Here is a 17036-nt window from a genome sequence, read left to right as displayed (position 1 = left end):
TCCGAGCTATTGTATTTGTTTTTAATATTGTTTTATCTGATTTTATTTATTCTGTTTCAATGTCAATTTTAATCTGTATTTATATTTTTTATTTTTTCAATTTTAAAGGTGCTACATATATTTCTATTTTTTTAAAAGGAAATAGTCATATATATTTTATTATATTTTACTGTAAAATAAATGTGAAACAAATAAAGAAGCTTGTAATATTATTCAGTTAATTATTATTTATTTTCATTACTACATTAATTATAAAGTAAAAATTAATCATGATAATGCAAGATGAGTTTCGTAAATTTCCTTGGCACCCTTTTTTACGTTATCTCAAAGCATTTATTGCTTCAGGCGTATTATCATTGTCTTATTTTCTCCTCTAGTAATGTAGCCATATTCTTTATCGCTCACTGTTTCGATTTTATTTCGAATATCCAATTCATCCATTACTAAATTGCACAATACCGGTTTATCATTAATTTTTTATATTCTACTTTCATTCTTAAAGTTTCTATACTTGGTAAATTTATTCCAGATGAGCAATCAATTGTTCTATACCATTTGGAAATTGTAAGTGGATGTGGCAAACATTTAACAAAAAGTTGACGAACGTAATTATAAGCTTTAGGCGAATAAAAGTGCAAATTTGTAGCAAACTTGCGTAAAGAATGTGGAAACGTATATCTTCCCTTTGGTTTTTCGAGCAGACGTAGAAACATGTCACGAGTTTCTGCAGGAACTGTGGCCTATAATAAATATAAATATAGTATTTTCACGAACTAAGCAATGTTTACAAGTTCAAGTCTCAGGGGAAGCTTGTAACTCAAAATTGTTTATAAAAGGAAATATAACGAAATATTGAAAAAATTTTAGGTACCCATGATTATAAATTTTAAATTTAAAGGCACACCTTCCAAACAAACGTTAGTTATTATATATATTGACACTTTTTTGATAAAAATTATTGAACAGTAAGTGAAAATTTAGCAAAATTTAAGCATAAAATAATGGCATATTTTTGTGGTCTAGAGGAAGCTTAATATGACAAATTTCGAATAGATCAAATCTCGGCTTCTAGTATTCCAAAAACAAAGCTTAATTGAAGATCTTGTTGTCAGATATTAAATAAACTTATTATGAAAGTTTTGCTCAACATATTTCACTTGAAAAATCAAAAATACGTTATTTTAATGCTAAGACATTGGTAAATTTACATGCCAAAAATTTTACAATTTAGGGTCATAAACCCCTTCATCCACAGTAAATATGAACATCTGATTCAAATAATTGTGATTGATGTGATTCAGATACATGTTAAATCTGACTCAAGTTAATCACCTCTAAATCATGTTTAATTAAGATAAAAAATGTTTTACTGTGCATAATTCACTAAGACCACTATATTTTTCTTATTATTTAAGGCATTATAAACGAAAAAAATTGTTTGGAAGGTGTGTTTTTTAAATTTCAAATTTTTTATAACTTGGACCAAACAAAAAGGAAAAATTTTATGTAGATTATGTAGATAATAATCATGAAATAGAAAAATATCAACAAATTACACTGCGTTAACTTTTGGTAAAAAAAAAAACTCCTGAAAAACAGTGTATAAGTGATATTACAGTGGTATTACATATTTTTTCTTACGTCTAGTATCTCAGAAACCTTTTCTGATATGAATCCTTGCTCTTTTACACGAGATAATAATCCTCCAACACCTCTTATCTTCTTATTAGCTCTATATAATTTTAGTGTCTGTAGTCTACGTGATTTACGTAATTGAATTATTTCCATTTTTGACTTTTCGAGCAATTTTCTAACTAAAAATTCGTCTTTATAATCTATTGCATTTAAATCTATATTAGCTATTGACTTTTGCCACAATTTTTCTTCAACAGTTTTGGATGGAACACCTAGGCTTTCCTCTCTGTGAACAAAAAGTATATTCAATTAAAAATAGTTATTTAAAAAGTATTTTGTTTTTAAAAATTACAGTTTGTTGTCTTCTAGTGATGAAGGTAATGATTGGCTTTTCAAATATGGTTTTTCAAATTCATCAATAGTAACATTTTCTTCATTTGATTCCAAGTTCTTTAACGATTGATTTGATATTATAACGCATGATTTCTCAAGATTAACATTGTCAGAAGGATTTGGAATATTTTCAGGATCAGCATCTATGTCCATTGCTTCACATTTATATTGAAACAAACCACTTTTCTCTCTATAAATATTAAAAAATAATGAGTTTATTAAATAAATTAACAGAATATTAATTAATAACTCTACTATTATAGTATCTTACAATTCTTGACTTTGTTCATTCCATCCATAGTTTTCGAAAATAGTAGGAACAGCATTATTTTTTAGTCTAATCCTCTGACCAGTTAAACCAGTAGAAAAGAATTCTTTTTTAAAATGTAATGCACATACTTGAAAATGAGGAAGTAATTTTACATCTGTTTTAAAATAACTTTTGATGTTATCATGCCACTCGTTCATTCTGTTGGTATCTTTAGGTACTCTAATAAATAACGAAAACAACTGAAAAAGTTATCCTAATCTATTTTTAAATTTTCTTTTACAATATAATTAATAATCTCTTTTTTAATACTTTAATTCATTTATACTTACTGAAAGAAATTTAAATGAAGACAGTCAGGATCATCGCGTTGACGTTTACAATTTAAAATACAACATTTGGCTGGCATTTTGCAATTGCATAATAAACAATAATAAAAACGAAAAAATTTCTTGCGAAGATAAAAACTAATAATAAGGGTTTTTTGGCGAGAAAACCGCTAACCCGGTTAACTATAGTTTGTTGAGGTTTGACGTTTTGGCGAGAAATGTAGTTAACCCGGTTTGGCAGAGTTTGCCTAACCATCAAACCGGACTTGTGGGTTGGTTTGGATATTAAGTTAATATTTCTATCTTTGTTTATTTATTTTCTGTTTCGTACCATCGTACCTAGTCACTACTTCGTTTTTTTAGAGGTTTGGATAGGTATAAGTTGTAAATAAAAAAAATTGATAATGGATTAACTTTGCAAAAAATACAAAGTAAATATTTAAAATTGATAATAAAAAAATAGTAATCGAGGATCCAAATAACTTTAATCGTAGATATGCATATTCTATATTGTACTGTATAGATCTTTATTAACTTCCTTTTTGACGATACATTTACGTGGGAATAGATATTTGTGAAAAGGTAAACCCATTTTGATTTAATAACCATCTATACATTAACGTTATTTCATGGATGTGCATTTCAGATTAGGAATAACAATTATAGTATATAAGAAATAATCAAACAACTTGAGCTACGAGCACTATCATAGATTATAGGTTACGATTTTATTATTGATTAGATATCCAAACCAAAAGAATTTTTGCGAGTTCTGTCAAATGTTAACTCAAACTCTTAACACAATCAAACTCGAGCTAACCGGGTTTGATGTGGTTTGGCTCGCCAAAAAACCCTTAATGTATAAGCATAATTATGTCACTAGTCAAACTACATTTACGTCATTTTGTCATTTACTACATACATTAGATTAGGTAAAAGGTGCGGGACATAGAAAATATAGTACTAACGTTAGTACCATGTTAGTACTATATTTTCTATGGTGCAGGACTGTCTAGTCTCCCTGTGCATGACGGCCCAGAGACAAATCAGAAATCACAAAATATAGACAAATCTGACACATTTTCTCTGGGATCATAGAAAATTCTGGGATCTGGGACGGTCAGTGTTGTCATAGACAAAGACAGAAAAGTGTTGTTAACTTCTTTGAACTGTTTGAACTAAATTGTCGTAAGATGGCGCACAAATTCGAATCGAAGAGTCGAATCCACAAAACAATGTGGAATTTGAAATGCACAGTAGCGGCATACAATCTATTCAATTGGGGTTTATCGTTTATTAATTAAAAAAATAACCTTTTATTGCTGATAGCCAAGCTTCGAAATCCGGCAAAGTTTCACACTTTACCCTATAATTCTGTTCCCAACGTTTTTGTTGCTTAGATGTAGAACTTTCTCCCCTTTTTTGTTTTTTATATTCAGGCGTACGACACCGTGTTTCTTCTTCCGAACTAGACATTGCAATAACGTAAAACAATTACATTAATTACAATAAGCCCTAAGTAGTAATAATAAAAAAGTTCTAGAATATTACATACTAAAACTTTGGTGTAGTTTACTACACCGCGCCATTATTCCATGGCTAGAAATTGGCCTCAATGATTTGGGATCGAGGGGGATTATCCCTCTTTATCCTGCCTCATCTCGTGTAGGCCTGGACAGCCTTCGTAGGTGGGCCCCATCCGTCGTCTACCCCGACCGCAAATGCGGCCGGTGTAGGCGCTTTGTGGGACCTCCTTTTGTCCTGGCTGGGCCCCGCCGGCTAGGGCCCTTTCTTCTGGCGCTCTTCTTGCTTCGCCGGCTCGTCTGTGTAAACCCCGGGGGTAGTGTCATGTTTATGTGTGGTATGGTTGGGTAGGGTAGTGCGGCTATGCAGCCTGGGATGCGCTTTGCTAAGGTGGCCCTTAGGCTAGCGCGGGAGGGGAGGGGTAAGGAGGGTATGGGGGGTGTGTATGTGTGTGTGTGTGTCGTTGTCTTCGTTTCTTGATCCTGGCTGTCTCTGAAACAGAAAAGGTAAGCGGGCGGGGGGGGGGTCATTGGGGTGGTCACCCAGGGTCAAAAAGTTGGTGTCTCGGTCTTTTGTGTTTGTCGGTCACGTCGGGTACGTAGTCAACGGCTTGCCTGAGGAATTGGAAAACCAAAAGTTTCTCACGCAAAAAACACACTTAAACATTAAATTAACAGTCAATACAATAATGGGCACTGAAAAAATACTATACAACACAAATATCAACGCTATATATAAACTACTTACTTACGTACTTACCTGCAACCTATGCGTAGGTTATATAAAATGCGATCGTCATAATGTTAATATTATTTTCATTGCTATTTAACTAATTTCTGTAAACCATATAAGTTTTACTGAACGTATCTTGAATTTATCAACTTCTCGTTTTCTTATCTGGCCATCTGTCGAATTTTATAAAATTCAAAAAATTTAATCTCATCAATATTTTCCACCTAGCGCCACCTACCAAATTGTATCAGAAACATTATTATTTCCCAAACCCATTTCAAATTTCTTCTATACCGAGAACGAGCTCTAGCTCCACCTACCTCTGTTTTACATTTAAAGCGACAAAGAGAGAAGTATTGCGTTTAATAAGGTTCAGAGAAAGATAAAAAACAGAGACAACTTTTTCCCTATCAACTCGGATCTCTGGTTGGTACTCTGTGAGCTCGGCCAACTACTGTATAATAATCTGTGTTTGTGTTTTAAGAATGTTAGTGGTGGGGACTGGGGAGTATTAAAAAACTGTTTTGTTATGGCGTCCCGTGTTTTTATATCCCGTTAATGTTTATTATTTTGTATAAGAAGTTAAAAGATTCCTTCGTTGAAAATGAGTAGTTGGAAAAGTGTCAGTGATGAATGTAGTTATGGCATAGGTGAGCCCTAAATACTTTATCCTTTTATATTAGAATTATTAGATGCAATTCATCCTTAACCAATCAAGTAAGGGATGTGATAAATACTTGTTGATATGATTTTAATCTCCTGCCAAGCTCCTATCTATATATTTAGAATTTCTTATTATTTATGGATGTAGTTAATTTTCTAAATTATTTTTAGTTGAAAAATATTCTCTATAATTAAAAGTTTTATTCTGCCCCTCCCACTTTTTATCTATGAATTGTTTACCACTTCCTTCAGCAAAATTAAATGTGAATCATTTCAAGAACATGTCACGGATCAAATAAATGTGTGAAATTAATATTGATCAAAAGTCACATTAAGAAATTTAATTTACAGTCAATAGACCATTTGTCCTTTGATATATTGAAGTTATTTAATATATTTAAAGTTCCATTATTACAGTGATGTAACTATCTGTTTTTTAAGTGGGTAGTTATTAAGATGATATATTAATGATATATTGTTAGCTATTAGCTATTACCAGTGTGAGAAAATAGTGTGTCGTATGTTGTCTCATATACATACATTTGTGTTAGTTCGAGATTCCCCAATTTTTTATTTTTGAGAGAAAGTAGTTAAGACTATTTTAGAAAAGACTGGTTTTATATGACCCAGTTTGTTAAATAATATTTGTGAATGTTGATCATTGACATCCTTATTAAGCTTTTGCAATGGGGGACACATTAGTTGCTCAATAAAATAATTATTGGGAAGCGTTAGAACATATTTTAATTAAGTCACATAAAGTTTTAGTCCCATATTATATTCATTGATACTGTCATAAGTTTAAACTTTTATAAGTGGGTGTATAGGAGTGAACTAATAATTATTAATAGGCGCCTTAACATAATTTTACTAGAAATTTGAATTATGTTAACTATCAATTCTTTTGACTCATAAATATAATTAAAATTGAAAATAGCAAACAACAGTTATTTTAATTTGATTGTCTTATATGAAACATAATATGAGGTGTTTTTTAATGGCATATACAGGGTGTCCGCAAATTTCACCGACAACGTTTGACTGTATATTCACGACGATAAATAAATAAAATCTACGAAAAAAAAGTTAAATAAAAACTTTTTGGTCTTTGAGTTACAGGCCTTCAAAGTTGTCAAAAATAAAACTAATTTAATTAATAACTTCATAACCCTTTCTACCGTTCGCGTTAAAATTTGACACATTTATTTGGAGTATTAAGGCGTATTATATCTTAAAGCTTTAGTCAAATCGATATACTGGGTGCTAGTTTTCTCCGGTTACCTCTCCCGTTTAGCGGTCAAAACTTTTACAGAGGCCATATTTAAAAGGTCGTTTTTTTATAAAAAAATTGTCGAGAAAATCACCTACAGAAAGCCATTCTTGAAAAAAATGGCATTATTTGCAGGTCTGTATGTTTCGGTTTGCCTAGTAGGCGATGAAAACAAAATGTTGATTGTTGTGGCTATCAGGTAAGGTCATTATTATGATTTACTCTAAGTGGCAGAGTATTGTTATTCTACTTTATTTTAATATTAATTGATTTTACTAGTTTTTAAGTTCGTTCCATTAGTTTATTTAGGAGGAGGTTTTTTATTATCGTTTTTTTAAACTTGGAATATTAATTCAATGAGCTTGCCGACATGCATTTAATATTAGGAGGATGCAGGATAAACTATCGAGCTGCTACACTATTGCTCAGTGAAAGATTCCCGAATTATCGAACGCCTCACCATACTATGTTTGCTTTGATTAACAGAAGATTACGAGATTATGATTATCAAAACAAACTATAAAGGCCAGTTGTCCTCGTCAGTTGCCACCTGAAGTAGAAGAAATTCTTTATGTTATCGAAAATGAGCCAAGAAAAAGTGTGCACAGTGTATCAAGACAATCAAATGTATGTAAAGCTAATGTTCACAGAACTTTAAAACAGCAACTTCCTTCGGTCATTTCATTTAACTCCTGCTCAAGAGCTTGAAAATTTAGAATCCCAACACATGTTTACAATTTTGCCGCTGGTTAGTGAATGGCTTCACAGAAGATAATAATTTGCTTCAAAGATTATTTTTTACAGACGAATCTTGTTTTACAAGGCGTTGTAAATTTTCATAATTTGCATGTGTGAAGTGAAGAGAATTCTAAAACAAACATAACACTAATGACATTACCTGATAGCCACAGCAATCGACATTTTGTATTCATCGTTTCAAAGTTTTAAATCCATGACACTGCTAAGAAAACCGAAACATACATAGACCTGCAAATAATGCCATTTTTCTCAAGAATGGCTTTCTATAGGTGATTTTCTTAAAAGAGACAATTTTTTTTTTAAATGAAACAACCTTTTAAATGTTTCTGCCTGTTTAAAAAAAATACCACCATTGTAAAAGCTTTGACCGCTAATAGGGGGAGGTAACCGGAGAAAACTATCACCCAGTATATCGATTTGGAAGCTTTAAATAAAACGCCATAATAGTGTAAATAAATTTGCCACATTTTAACGCGATCGGTAAAAGGGTTATGAAGTTATTAATTAAATTAGTTTTATTTTTGACAACTTTGAAGGCCTGTAACTCAAAAACCAAAATTTTTTATTTAACTTTTTTTTCGTAAATCATATTTATTTAGTCGTGAATATGCAGTTAAACGTTGTCGGTGAAATTTGCCGACACCCTGTATAACTTTTATATAAATTGTCGGATTGATATTTCTAACAATTGCAGAATAGCCCGGTCAAAATAGGCATTTCAAATAACGAAAATTCCGACAGAGCTAAATTTTGGTGGAGACCTTGGGTACACCATTAGAAATAAAGTGTCAAAAGTCCCCATCGATCCCATGTGTGCTAAAATAGTTATTCGGGGTCAAAGGTCAAAATTTGAGGTTATTTCAATTTTTTTTCAGAAACGGTTAGTTTTATCAAAAAAGTAGCCCAGACAAATATTATAGATCTTAAAATTATCTACAAAAATGGTCCTTATACTTTTTTTTTTTAAGAATCACCATTCCTGAAATATCACGATTCTAATAGTTGAAGGAGTCACGTTCTACATGATATGCACACATTTCCACACCACCTGTGAGGTGGTGTACTTTGACGCTTTTCTTAACGTGGTTTTCCCGGTAAGCCTACTCCACAAACTGTTATGACGGAATTTTCAGGGACAATACTCTTTTAACTGTATGATGATTATTGATATTGATATTGGTTATTGACTTTTAAGATGAACCAGCTGTCTCTTCATCGAAATCACATGAATCTTCGTCTGTTGTATTCAATTGGACATTTGAGCAAGACTGGCTTTGGTAATTAGTACACACTGGAGAACACAGTAACCTTGCTCTTCTACAGCCACATTTAGCACTACAACCTTTTTTGCAATTGCAAAAAATAGTGTTTAGAAGTTTTTCCAGAGCAGATGGAAGTAAAGTTTGAATCGGTTCCAAAGTATTATCGGTTAATTTCCAACCCCAGTCTTCTGGGTTCAGTTGATTGCCTAGCCATGTCTGAACTTGTTAGTATACTCGATACAAGTGTTGATTAGCAGAAGCCAATGTTGGAGGAAGACAAGATAGTTGTACTTGTTTCTTGTTTCGTGTATTTTTTACAGAAGTTAAATATCTATATTTATCTATACAATAAATTTTTTTTGGAGCTCTAACAGCAAGGGGAAAGCGAATTCCTTTTGTGATTAATGTTTGAGGTGAAGAATCAATATCTGCAATCAATCAAATCTTTTTTCTAGATAATTTTAATACTGATGTTTTACCCCTTCTGAACATTGCTGATGTAGTATTGCAGCCGGTTATCGCATTTAAAAATAAGATATAGTTTTGGCATTTTGGATAAGCAGATAAACTTTTTGAAGAATATATTTCTGTTCGCTGTTGAGCCTTTCCAGGTTTTAAAAAGTATATAATTTTATCAATAGTAGTATTAACAAGTCAACATCTTCACCAACTACAATTGACTGAGTTTCTTTTGAGTGTATATTCTCAGAATAGTATAGTTTATACATACAAGAGATGCAAATAGGCATTTTTACTTGCATTAAGTACCTGACTATGTATGTACGTGGCATATATGTGCATATCATGTAGAACGTGACTCCTTCAACTTTTAGAATCGCGATATCTCAGGAATGGTGGTTTTTAGAAAAAAAGGACAATTTTTGCAGATAATTTTCAGATTTATAATTGTACATTTTGTTGGCGATAATGTGCGTTTTGCAATACAAACCGCAATTTTACAGGGTGAATAGAATAGCGTACTCAAGGTTTCAAACAAAATTAACTACTACCAACTTTGCAACCAACTTGCAGTCAATTAAAACAAATAGAAAATGATTATAATGTTTTAATAAGTTGAGATTTTGTTTTAATACCAATTCAAGTATCACTATAAAAACGAACTGAAGTAAAAGAAAAACAAATAAGTTATCCTCACTATTTATATTTTCATGAATAAATTCATGAAGTTATTCAATAACAGATTTTGTATATTATACTTGTCCAAAGGTTTTATGAAATAATTCATGAACAAATTTGCAATGTGAAACAACTGTAAGACTAGGTTAAAGAGCTCTGTTGATAGAGGATCCCCTTGTCTTAGTCCCTTACTTATTTCAAATTCTTCAGATTTGTATCCATCCTCACTTTCATTTTTTGGAACTTTGCTGGAATTCCAAGATAATCCAACGCCTGAAACATTTTTTGCTTGCCTATCCTATCCTAGGTTTGCTTGAAATCTATGGACAAAGCTTGTACTCATAAGTTGATAATCCTGCTGGGTAATAATTTATAATAGGCATCTAACAGGGCAATACCTCTATAATTCTTACGTAGCAGGTTATTTCCTTAAGTATTGTTCTTACCTTGTGTTTAGAATGATATACAATATCTTTTGATCTTCCACCTGATTTTTATTCCTGCCACAATTTTGCTTTCTCATGACTTTTGATTGAAATTCTTATATTTGTTAACATTTATAATTTTATTTAAACACAACCTGCAAAATAAAATATTTTAATTGTAATTTAACTAAGAATTCCATCCTTTAAAAAAATATAAATTTCTTGAAGAAATTCAATATATTTTAACTTTTGTGAAGTACTGTGGTTCATTTAAAAAATTTTAAAATTCATATACCTACATATCCTAATAAAAAATTAAGCATCTGATCTGTATTAATCGATTATTATTTTTAGCGATATACAACTTCAATTTTCCTGAAGAATACAAATTGAAACTAACTGTTGGAGATGCAGTTCACATTTTGGATGAAGAAACTGAATGGTACTATGGTTACCTTCTCAGTAACAGACATGTTAAGGGTATATTTCCCAAAAACTACATTCACATAAAACGATGCGAAAGGGTTGAGGATACCAGGCCAGTCTTGAAGGAACCCCCAATCACTCAAGAAATCACATCTGTTCTCAGGGAATGGGGTGTACACTGGAAAAATTTATATGTCGTGAGTTTTATTATTTTTAGTAACGGAAATTATTTTTACATTGCAAATGTGACTGTAGGTACGGGGTATCCCAATATTCTGTGTACATGTACAGATTTTTGGGGGTCAAAACAAAATGATTTAAATAAACTTACCTCTGTCCAAAGTTGGCAAAAAAATTAAATTTTTTCTAGATAACCCTAAAAAGTCTAATGAAAACAAAATTTGGTATGCTAGTACTTGCGCATAAATGCAAATTTTTTATAATATAATAACCGAAATAATTGTTTTTACAAAAATTGGAAAAATACCCCCCCAATTGTAAATGGTCATATACTTATTCTAGTTAAAAAAAAATCACATTTATTTAATATTTTCGTCATTTTGCAAATTATGAATAGTAATTTTTTGGAAATTGTAAAGAAAAAAAAATGTATCGCATTTGTATCAGATGCCTCATTCTGAAATTTATGAACAGTTTCTTATCAAATTCATCTAATTTAATGTTCCTCAAATAAGCATATTCACACAAGATTCAAATTTGATAGTCACAATACAGAATGGTAAATGCCTGACAAGTTAATATATTTTTTTTTGCTAAATTATGTGTGTTACCTATAAAAAATGTTGGTCAGAATCAAGTTCACATAGAGAATTATTTTTTTAATGAAAAACCTGCAAATGAAATTTGCAAAATAAAAAATTCAAATGAAATTTTTCCTAATATTTGTTAAACTTTCTATTAATAAGTAAAAACAGTTTATTAATTTTAACATTTATGTGTCTCCAATTAGCCTTTTTGTTTCGTATTAAAACTTGATGAATTGAAAACAAGATTCAATTATAATTTAAGGAAAATGTTTATTGAAACTGGTTTGGTAAGAAGTACATTTTTAATTTTTTAGACCCACAACAAGCATTTCGAACAAATGAAAAATCAAATTTATGATCTAATGACACATCGAAGTAAAATAATTAGCGGCACATTGCCCGTGGATGAACTGAAAAGAGTTACAAAACAATCAGCCGAAGAAATCGATATCGGAAACAAGATATTAGGTTTAGATTTAGTAGTTAGGGACAAAAATGGTAACTTAATTAATCCCGATGATACTAGCACCATACAACTCTTTTATCATCACAAAAATGCAACTGAACGTATGAGTAATAGGGAGAAGGTAATAGTTCATCATCTTATGGGTTACATTGCTTTATACAACGAATTTTTAGCCTGAAATCAAAGAAGTACAACCAAAAACTGCCATCCAGCAGTACTCTAACATATTTTTATTAGCTGTAAGAAATTTCACATGTAAAATGTCGGAAGATGCAGAGCTACTCATGACATTGTATGATGGTAAAGAATTTAAAGCCATCACGGAAAGTTATGTGGTACGGTGGACCAAAGAGGGATTAATGAGTGATCTGGACCAAATGTACAATTTAAGGGTTATGTTCACAGTAAGTACCTATGAAGTATAGACGCTTTTAAGATATTTATACAGGGTGAATTTTAAATATGTACATATATTTTAAACAACAATACAGTTTACGTTCTAGAACTTGTGTTTTCCAAAAAAAAACGGGAGTAAAAAATTTTATTTGAAATAAATATGCAGCACTTCTTAACTGATTATATTGTGGGGCACAACTACTCAGACTGTAGCTCTATTCAGCATTTAATTACATCTTTAATATCTAGTAAATAGCTAAGATCATCTAGTACCTAGCAGTGACAATTAAGATATGACATACCTTGTAAATGACTTTCATTGAATTCATAAATGCACACATTTAAGATTAACTCTGTATGTTATCTTCTATAATCATAAAATCCTTGGATAAATTCAAACAACGAGGATTTCTTTTATTATTTGTTTGTAAACCAAAATGCAAAAAACATTGCTTCTCAGAATGTTTCAATGATTATAATTTGTTTACCAATGTTCGAAAAGAATTAAAGTGACATTGAAATACTTTGTTACTTTTTAGGACTTGGGCAAAAAAGATTTGGAAAGGGAAAAGATATTCCTAGTTTGTTACGTTGTACGAGTTGGAGCAATGGATACCAAAGAAGTAGATCACAGAAGAAGTTCAGTTAGTGTTTTCAATAAAAAAGGTTCAAATGAGAACATGCGCAGGCCATGTGGGGTGGCTGCATTCGATATCACTAATTATATGAACGGAAAACTTGACACGGATCTCGAAGAAGAATTTGCTGTACCTTTTGTTGGGTAAATGAAATGTTGGGTTGCACGGAAATGACAGTAATTTACTTTTTTGTATTTTTATAGTTGTGATAAGGACAACTTGGAACAAACCTTAAAGAAAATCATCACTAAAGAAAGACTTGAAAACAAGAATCAGGCATTATTTGTTAGTATGAAACTACTTAGAGGTGACTTGAAACAGGTAAAATAACTGTAATTATTCCACTGTTCACTGATTTATGGATATATTTAGGTGAGAGAGGAAAATCCGCACTTAGTTCTCGGCAATGTATCAGTTGCCAGGAAGATGGGTTTTCCAGAAGTAATTTTGCCTGGTGACGTTAGGAATGATCTATATTTAACACTCATAGGTGGAGAGTTTAGTAAAGGAAGTAAAAAAAGTGAGAAAAATGTTGAAGTTACTGTTAAAGTTTGTAACGATAAGGGGCAAGCTATTCCTGTAAGTATAATTTATTTTTGCTTAATGTTTTTTAATTATTTGTTTATTGCATTCAAAGTACAAATTAATTATTAACTATCCTGTTTCAATTACAATGTCTTTATTAGTTGTTCGTTAGATTATATATGATTGAAAAAAAGTGTGAGAAAAATGTTTTAATTCTCCACAATATATAATTTAATGATACAGAACCTTAATAAGTGATTATAAGCCATGTGACTGCCAAGTTTAGGCAACCAACATTGCATGATTGGTCCTGTCAATTAAAAATATCTAAACTGCACTCGAGATAATGCGTTTGCTGATTGGTTGAATAAAATGTGAAAAATTGCACCGATCACCAGCCTATGAAAGAGAATGTTGTGTTTTATGGTAATTTTGATTTTATTGTTTTAATAATTTTTTATTTTACCAAAATTTAATTGCCGACACAAAGGAAATAAAATTACTGTTCCAAACAAAATTACTGCTCATGTGGATTGTAATCATTGATGAAAACTATGTATGCACCCCATGTCATTTAGTGGACAAAACTTCCGAGTAATGTCACTCCAGAAAAATACCATAACAAAATGTCATTACTTTGTAACAACATCGTTGAAACAGCCTGAACTGTTAAGGCTGTACTTATAGTCGATACTTCGGCTGAACTTAGACAACTTAAACACACAAGTGCATATTATAGTCCGTACTTCATCAGTGAGCACAACTCCATACGATCTTGGCAGCACGCCATACTCAAGTTCTGTAGAGATTGACCTTGAGGCGTGCTCGGTTAGGTTCAAATTAGAAAGGAGGAGGGCCCTTAAGGCCGATTCTTGGCTAATTTATTTTTGGCTGAAAAAATCTGAAAAAAGTTTTAGTACCTACTAGCAATACTGAATCATTTCCATCCTAAACGTACCAACCCCCTCACCCGCTTTTCCCCCTCCGCCCCCTTAAATGCCGGGGAAACCATCACTTATTAGAGGAATATGAAGAGTTTTTTGGGTCGCTTATCACGAATCTGGTCTCAGAATCTCGAAATTCAAGATGGCGGATCCAATATGGCAGACAAAAAATTAAAATGTTTTCAAAATGCACAAATTGTCTCGAGGGGTTTTTTGGGTCGCTAATTACGATTCTGAAGTCAATATACACATACACATTGATGTAATTGTTATCTATTTCTTTTTTACTTTTCCACCACACAAAAATGCATGCATTTTAAAGACATTTTAATTTTTTTGTCTGCCATTTTGAATTTTGTTATTTAGTGTCCAGATTCGTAATCATAGACCCAAAAAACCCCATTACAAAAAAATTCATACATTTTGAAGACATTTCAAATTTTTTTGTCCGCCATATTGAATCCGCCATTTTGAATTTTGTGATTCTAAGACCAGATTCATGATCAGCGACCCAAAAAACTCTTTATATATAAGAATCATAGGAATTGAATGTCTTTCGCATCTCTCTCTTTAAAGATTCCTCTAATAAGCGATGATTTCCCCGGAATTTAAGGGGGCGGTGGGAAGGAGGGTGAGGGGGTTGGTCCGTTTAGGGTGGAAAGGATTCAGTATTGCTAGTAGGTACTAAAAATTTTTCAGATTTTTTCAGCCAAAAATAAATTAGGCCAAAAACCGGCCTTAGGGGCCCTCCTCCTTTGATGTTATTTTTTAAAATTGCAAAAGCAATTTACATTTTTTTGTGTTTATTGGTTTTGTGGTAAACAAAAATGTTGAAAGAATGCCAAAAGGGTATATCCGCGATGCTGAAAATCCGATCAAATTTATAGTGATAGTGAGTTAGGAAACAGATACAGATTTTTAAAAAAAAAATTATACTAAACACTATTTTTCAGTAACAATTTTATCTGGTGACATTTTTTGGAAACCTCTTGGTTTTTCAGAGACTATAATTGTTTAAAATGTAATATTTTTGTTTGTTGCATTGGAACATAAGTCGAAACTTTTGAGTTAATAGTAAGTAAAAAGTGTAACAGAAATGACTTGACTAGCAAAAAATTTTAAGAATAAGAATTTTCATTTTTAATCATTCCATTAATCATTCCATAGATGAATTCATACGTATTTTAAAGGATACATAACACCGGACAAAAATGTGTTTTTAAAGAAATTTAAACAAAAGTTTTTGCTTTGATGAGTTAAATCTGTAATTAAAATTTTGTCACCTGTATAAGTAGTGTAGCTTATAAAACCAATACTATTATCACAGAGGTGCATGATTTAACTGATTATGACTGATGTGTGTTGAAATATAATAGCAGTAATTTTAATTTTAGGGTGTTATAAGCTTGGGTGGGGGTGTGCAACCTATAGATGAATATAGATCTGTTATTTATTATCACCTGGATAGGCCCCAGTGGTACGAAACATTCAAAGTTGCAATACCAATAGAAGAGTTCAAAACTAGTCATTTGAAATTTACCTTTAAACATAGGTCTTCCAATGAAGCAAAAGATAAGAGTGAAAAACCCTTTGGTATGTCCTACGTTAAATTAATGCAAGAAAACGGCACGACACTGCCAGATGCTAGGCACAGCCTTATAGTCTATAAAATCGATTACAAAAAATTCGACGAGAGTAGTTTAGATTACTTTAAATTGCCTTCCACTACACATGAAATTAAAGAGTATCCTAAAGAGAAACTTCAAGTACCTGGTTTGAGCGTTTCTACAAAGGACTCCTTCAGTATCTCTAGTAACATTTGTTCAACAAAATTGACACAAAACGGTAAGTAAAAAATATTAGAATTTAGCACAAAGTTGTTGGTTATTATAAAGACTGTATTGCAAAATGAGTAATACATGTTTATTATTTTTGAAAGTTTTACAATCGTTTTGTGTAACACTGTTAAACCAACAAATCAAAATGCGACGTGTTAAATCTGTATTAAGGCGGCTACACATACTCTGTTGAAACTGTGCGATTGGACTGTACAGTTAAATCGCATTTCCGTTTGCCATACACACTTTAGATAAATTTGTTCAGTTTCTTCAGTTTTTCTCATCATAGCATCGATGAATGACGCTTTAGCGTTGCTTGGATTGTTTATTTTCTTGACTACTGCTTCTTTATTAGCCTGTGGCTCTTATTTCTTTTAATTTTTCAATGAATTTTACGTAGGCTGCTTCCTTTTTAGTGTGATTGTCGTAGTCTTTAGATTTTACATGCCAAAAGCAGGCTTTGCAGCTATATATTTCTAGGATTTCTTCCAACCATTCCCGTTGAGTGCAGATTGCGACATTGTTTATGTTTGAGTAAAACATGCGTACGCATCCAATACAAAGTCGAGACTATGTTGAGACTGACGAAACTGTACAGTTATACCATACACACTCGTAATTTTAACTGCGCAGTTTGCA

General features: G+C 31.7%; 2 protein-coding genes across 9 annotated transcripts in view; one reads left to right on the top strand and one right to left on the bottom strand.

Moving 5' to 3' along the window:
- Positions 1-370: 370 nt before the first annotated feature.
- LOC108914193 lies at positions 371-3475 on the bottom strand. Of its 3 annotated transcripts, none has more exons than XM_023456450.1 (5): positions 2629-3475; positions 2300-2552; positions 1988-2218; positions 1642-1921; positions 371-740 (listed from the first exon to the last, which is right to left on the bottom strand). In XM_023456450.1, exons 2-5 carry the CDS (start codon positions 2494-2496, stop codon positions 444-446), a joined length of 1005 nt encoding a protein of 334 aa, XP_023312218.1. In that variant the 5' UTR covers positions 2497-2552; positions 2629-3475; the 3' UTR covers positions 371-443. The 3 variants fall into 3 exon arrangements, with proteins under 3 accessions (XP_023312218.1, XP_023312217.1, XP_023312216.1); XM_023456449.1 differs by having other exon boundaries at positions 2300-2538; XM_023456448.1 differs by having other exon boundaries at positions 2300-2518.
- A 1890-nt stretch (positions 3476-5365) lies between these two features.
- The window catches only part of LOC108914198 (dedicator of cytokinesis protein 1), a 48076-nt gene continuing 36405 nt past the window's right edge, over positions 5366-17036 (top strand). For 5 of the 6 annotated variants that reach the window (XR_001964668.2, XR_001964667.2, XM_018719946.2 and 2 more), the window contains exons 1-8: positions 5486-5531; positions 10752-11020; positions 11905-12177; positions 12230-12460; positions 12992-13233; positions 13294-13411; positions 13463-13669; positions 15954-16404. Coding sequence is in view for 4 of the 6 variants with exons in the window: in XM_018719946.2 (XP_018575462.1) it covers positions 5486-5531; positions 10752-11020; positions 11905-12177; positions 12230-12460; positions 12992-13233; positions 13294-13411; positions 13463-13669; positions 15954-16404 (1837 nt within the window). In the remaining 2 variants the exon portion in view is untranslated. Of the gene's footprint in view, positions 5532-10751; positions 11021-11904; positions 12178-12229; positions 12461-12991; positions 13234-13293; positions 13412-13462; positions 13670-15953; positions 16405-17036 lie in introns of all 6 variants that reach the window. The other variant, XM_018719944.2, reaches the window with a different exon arrangement.

This window comes from Anoplophora glabripennis, unplaced genomic scaffold (genome assembly GCF_000390285.2).
Source record: "Anoplophora glabripennis isolate ALB-LARVAE unplaced genomic scaffold, Agla_2.0 scaffold763, whole genome shotgun sequence".
Lineage (NCBI taxonomy): Eukaryota > Metazoa > Arthropoda > Insecta > Coleoptera > Cerambycidae > Anoplophora > Anoplophora glabripennis.
This window is presented reverse-complemented; position numbering and strand designations above follow the sequence as displayed.

What these genes read in the sequence shown, in the direction of transcription:
- LOC108914193 (XM_023456448.1), bottom strand. Translation starts at nt 2,705, where the DNA reads ATGCCAGCCAAATGTTGTATTTTAAATTGTAAACGTCAACGCGATGAT. An exon ending in CTTCATTTAAATTTCTTTCA is followed by an intron (nt 2,519 to 2,628) that starts GTAAGTATAAAT and finishes GTTATTTATTAG; the next exon opens with AGTACCTAAAGATACCAACA. An exon ending in AGGTTTCTGAGATACTAGAC is followed by an intron (nt 741 to 1,641) that starts GTAAGAAAAAAT and finishes TATTTATTATAG; the next exon opens with GCCACAGTTCCTGCAGAAAC.